Source organism: Erithacus rubecula, assembly GCF_903797595.1.
Source record: "Erithacus rubecula genome assembly, chromosome: 31".
Classification (NCBI taxonomy): Eukaryota; Metazoa; Chordata; class Aves; order Passeriformes; family Muscicapidae; genus Erithacus; species Erithacus rubecula.
Genome location: NC_136682.1, coordinates 1,933,971 through 1,938,546, shown reverse-complemented (window position 1 = coordinate 1,938,546; position 4,576 = coordinate 1,933,971). Strand labels below are relative to the sequence as shown.

The following is a 4,576-nucleotide window of genomic DNA, read 5'->3' as shown; positions in this document are numbered from 1 at the left end:
GCAGCAGGGAGGGGAGGGAGCAGAGGTTCCAGCCTGGCTCTGCACCAGGAGCTCCTTCCATCCCATTTCTCCATCCACACACTGTGAGGAAGCTCCAGCTCATCTGCAGCTCCCAGGTGGACAAAGCTTTCCCCAAACCCTCCTTCCCTCCCTGGACAACTGCAAACCACTGGTTTCCTGGAGCTGAGCCTGGGAGAAGCTCCAGGTGTTTGATTTTCCCTGAGATTTCAGGGTCCCGTGGAGGTGGAACGCAGCTGGAGCCCAGCCCCGGGAGAGCTCCTCCAGCCCGACCAGGGTTTTCCAACAGGAGCAGTGTGCGAGCACGGGGAGGAAGGGAGGGAGTGAACATGAACTGCACCTGTGCTAATGAAACACCCAGGACCTGGCGAGAGGCAGTAAAAGGGAAAAGCAGAGGAGGGAGCTGAGCCTCGTTATGCAACCCGGTTATTTAACGACCACAGAGACACCCTATAGGGGCTCTTTGTTTGCAGAGGGAAAGGAGAGAAATGCCACCAATTTCTGAGTCACTGGTTCACCAAGAGGCTCCGAAGACATTTTCAGGTGGAAACTTTTGCAGGTTCACATGGTAATTTGGGAGGACTGGCTAATTCCCCGGCTCCACCCACCGCCCTGTAACACAGCTCCTGCTGCTCTTGCATATATAGATAGGTATGGCCCTACACCTGGCTGCACACACCACAGCCCGGACCCAGAGCAGCCCTAAACCTTCTTCCTCCCTGGCTGACCTCCACCTGCCCCCACCATGAAGAAGGAAATACTAACCCTGGCCTTTGCTCGAGCCGTCTTCGTGGAGTTCCTCTCCACGCTCATCTTCGTCTTCATCGGGCTGGGCTCGGCGCTGAAGTGGCCGTCGGCGCTGCCCAGCATCCTGCAGATCGCGCTGGCCTTCGGGCTGGCCATCGGCACCCTGGTGCAAGCCTTCGGCCACATCAGCGGCGCGCACATCAACCCGGCCGTCACCATCGCCTTCTTCGTGGGCAACCAGATCTCGCTGCTGCGCACGCTGCTCTACGTGCTGGCCCAGCTGGTCGGGGCCATCGCGGGCGCGGGGATCCTGTACGGCGTCACCCCGGCCAACACCCGCGGCAACCTGGCCATCAACGCCGTGAGTCCTGCCCGGGGCTGCCCCTTCTCCCCTCTCTCCACTTCTCCCGTTCTCCACCTTCTCCCCTCTCCCGTTCTCTCCTCTTCTTCCCTCTGCCTTCTCCCCTTCCACTCTCTTCTCCCTTCTCCCCCTTCCCTTCTCCTCTCCTCTTCTCCCTTCTCCCCTCTCACCTTCTCCTCCTCTCTTCTCCCTTCTCCCCTCTCACCTTCTCTCCTCCTCCTCCTCCCCTCTCCCTTGCCTTTCCTCCGGGCCGGCTCGGGCAGCAGAATCCGTCGGGCTGGATCCCGGGCGCTCTGCTGTGTCCCGCACGCTTGGCGGGCTGGGAATGGGACGGGAGCGAAGCCGAGCTCTGACATGACGGCTTTATTGTGCGGGTGATGAGTGGGATGTTTTTCCCTCCTTTAATGAGGGCTTCCTCTATCCCGAGGGCCCCGTGAGTCACCCGCACCGTCGAGATGTTGCCGAGCGCAGCCTCTCCAGATGGAGATTAGCGCGGGATAGGAACCGTGCCAGCGGCAGGGGGCAGGGAGGGAGCGGAGCCCAGTCAGACCAGTACGGGCACGGGGAGCAGGAGCCCGCTGGAACCAGCGCGCTGGGGAAACTGGGCACGGAGAGGGACGGGGAGAGCTGGAGAAGGAGCGAGGGGCAGGACAGCGTCCAGGGGCCGCTCCCTGTGGAGGAGGGGGGACAGCGGGACCCTCTGAGATAAGCGGGAATGCGGCACAGCCTGAAACCCTCGGGGCAGTGCTGGGAAAACAGCTGGAATGACGGAGCTGGAGCTCCGGGCAGGGGCAGGTCCGGACCCCCGGGAGCAGCACGGACGCTCAGAGGGCTCGGTCCCTGGGATGAGGAGCTGCAGTGCCTCTCATTCCACAGGTTCTGCATCCCAAACAAGGCAGATTTCGATAAAAAATGAGCTGTGATGGGTTGGGATACTTTGTCCTTCCCGTGCCCAGTGGGGTCGAGTTCCCCTGAGAGCCTGCAGGGCTTTGTGCAGTCACTGGGGCACAACAGCCCATCCCAGCCATGGCCTTCATCCCAACCCTCTCCCTCCATCCCATCCCAGCTGCTCCTCATCCTCCTGGGCACAAAGTGCAAGGCACAAGTCAAGGTACAACAGCCTACAAGGATCAAGGAAATGCAGGAAAAAAGGGATTTGGTGGGGGAGTCCTGAGTGCTGTGGAGACAGGGAAGTGGAGAGAGGTGTGGAAAGGCCAGAGAAGGGACAGGCTGGGGGAGGAGACAGATTTTGGAGAATTGCAAAGAAAGATAATTTCTTTCCTTTCAGAGAAAGACCAGGGAGCTCAAGCAGGGGTTGGGCAGGGGCCCTGGGGGGCTCCTCATTCAACCTCACCCCCCAAATCCACCAGCAAAGCACCGGGGAGCCCTGGGGAGGGTTAACCATTGTCCCTCTCGTGGTTCCAGATCAACAGCAACGTGACCCCAGGCCAGGCCCTGGTGGTGGAGATCATCCTCACCTTCCAGCTGGCCGCCTGCATCTTCGCCTCCACCGACAACCGGCGCAGCGGCGTCGGCTCCCCCGCGCTCTCCATCGGCCTCTCGGTCACCGTGGGCCACCTGGTGGGGGTGAGTGCGAGCCCAGCTCGGGAGGCTGCGTGCACAGCTGCCCAAAACGCCCTCGGCTCTGGAGGGGGAAACACGGGAGGAGTCGGGGCTCTGTCGTGGCGTGGGACAGAGAGACCAGCAGGGGCCACCTCAGTCAGAGCCTGCTGGCCAAGAGTGGCTGTGCCCTGCTCCTTAACCCGGGATTCTCTGCACCCCTCCAGATTTACTTCACCGGCTGCTCCATGAACCCCGCGCGCTCCTTCGGGCCCGCCGTCGTCACCAGGAGGTTCAGCCCCGCGCACTGGGTGGGTGCTGCTGGCACTGGGGACAGGGAACCACAGGGGTGGGGGTTCCAGAGCCCACCCCAGGCAGGGAGGATGAAAAGGGGCTGGAGAACAAGGGAGGTTTTGCCCCTTGACGCATGGGGAACAGTTAATCCCCTGGCGCAGAGAAACGAACCCATCCCAGGTGGGTTGGGTGGGAACAACCTGAGAATTCATCCAGTCCCACCCCTGCTGTGGGCAGGGACACCCTCCAGCAGCCCAGCTTGCTCCAAGCCCCATCCAACCCAGCCCTGGACACTTCCAGGCTCTGAAATCAGCCCTCTGAGCCCTCTGGTTCATCATCTGAGGGGAAGGGGGCCCAGGAGAAGCCCAGCCTGGTCTTAACTCTCACCAGCAATTCCTGGGAGCTCAGCCCCAGACTCACAGAGCAGGATTGGTCCTCAGTGAGCACAGGCTGAGGGGTTTCAGCCCAGGGAGTCTCTGAACCAGAGTTTTCCTCTCTGTGTGCAGATTTTTCAGCCCAGGGAGTCTAGACAGGCATTTTCCTCTCTGTGTGCAGATTTTTCACCCAGGGAGTCTCTGGACAAGTGTTTTCCTCTCTGTGTGCAGGAAGTTTTTCAGCCCAGGGAGCCTCTGAACCACAGTTTTCCTCTCTGTGTGCAGGTAGTTTTCAGCCCAGGGAGTCTCTGAACCAGAGTTTTCTCCTCTGTGTGGTGGAGGTTTTCAGCCCAGAGTGTCTGGACAGGCATTTCCCTCTGTGTGCAGGTTTTTCAGCCCAGGGAGCCTCTGGAAAGGGGTTTCCTCTCTGTGTGCAAGAGGTTTTTCAGCCCAGGGAGTCTGGACAGGCATTTCCCTTTGTGTGCAGGAGGTTTCCAGCCCAGGGAGTCTCTGACAGGGGTTTCCTCTCTGTGTGCAGGTAGTTTTCAGCCCAGGGAGTCTCTGAGCCAGAGTTTTCCCCTCTGTGTGCAGGTTTTTCAGCCCAGGGAGCCTCTGGAAAAGGGTTTCCTCTCTGTGTGCAGGAGGTTTTTCAGCCCAGGGAGTCTGCACAGGCATTTTCCTCTCTGTGTGCAGGTTTTTCAGCCCAGGGAGCCTCTGAACCAGCATTTTCCCCTCTGTGTGCAGGAGCTGTGGGGCAGGGAGGGGTGCTGGTGCCCTGGGTGCAGCCGCAGCCCCAGGAGCTGCTCTCACCCTGCCCCTGCTGCTTTCCAGGTGTTCTGGGTCGGGCCCATCCTCGGGGCTTGCTTGGCCTCCCTGCTCTACTTCTACATCCTGGTGCCCTACTGCATGAACATGTCGGACAGGGTGGCCATCATCAAGGGCACCTACGAGTCCGAGGAGGAGTGGGAAGAGCAGCGGGAGGAGAGGAAGAAGTCCATGGAGCTGACCCCGCCCTAGAGAGCTGGAGAGCCGAGGGAGGGAGCGCAGCGCGGCTCCCGGCGCCCCACAGCCAAGGCAGGCAATGCCCGCAGCAGCCGCAGCTCAGACTCTCATCCAAACCTCCCCGCGGGGGGCAGGGGGGCTCTGGGTGTGTGTGAGGAACCCCTGCGTGAGCTCCAGAACCTCCCCAGCTCCCCCACAGCCACAAACCCCCGGCTCCACC

The 4,576-nt window shown here is 61.0% G+C and overlaps 1 protein-coding gene across 1 annotated transcript; it reads left to right on the top strand.

Annotated features, from left to right (window-relative positions):
• Positions 1-4,371, top strand: AQP5 (aquaporin 5; the record flags this gene model as incomplete). Its single annotated transcript, XM_079329122.1, has 4 exons — positions 1-1,126; positions 2,552-2,713; positions 2,914-2,997; positions 4,186-4,371. Exons 1-4 carry the CDS (start codon positions 764-766, stop codon positions 4,369-4,371), a joined length of 795 nt encoding a protein of 264 aa, XP_079185248.1. The 5' UTR covers positions 1-763.
• Between the last annotated feature and the right edge of the window lie 205 nt (positions 4,372-4,576).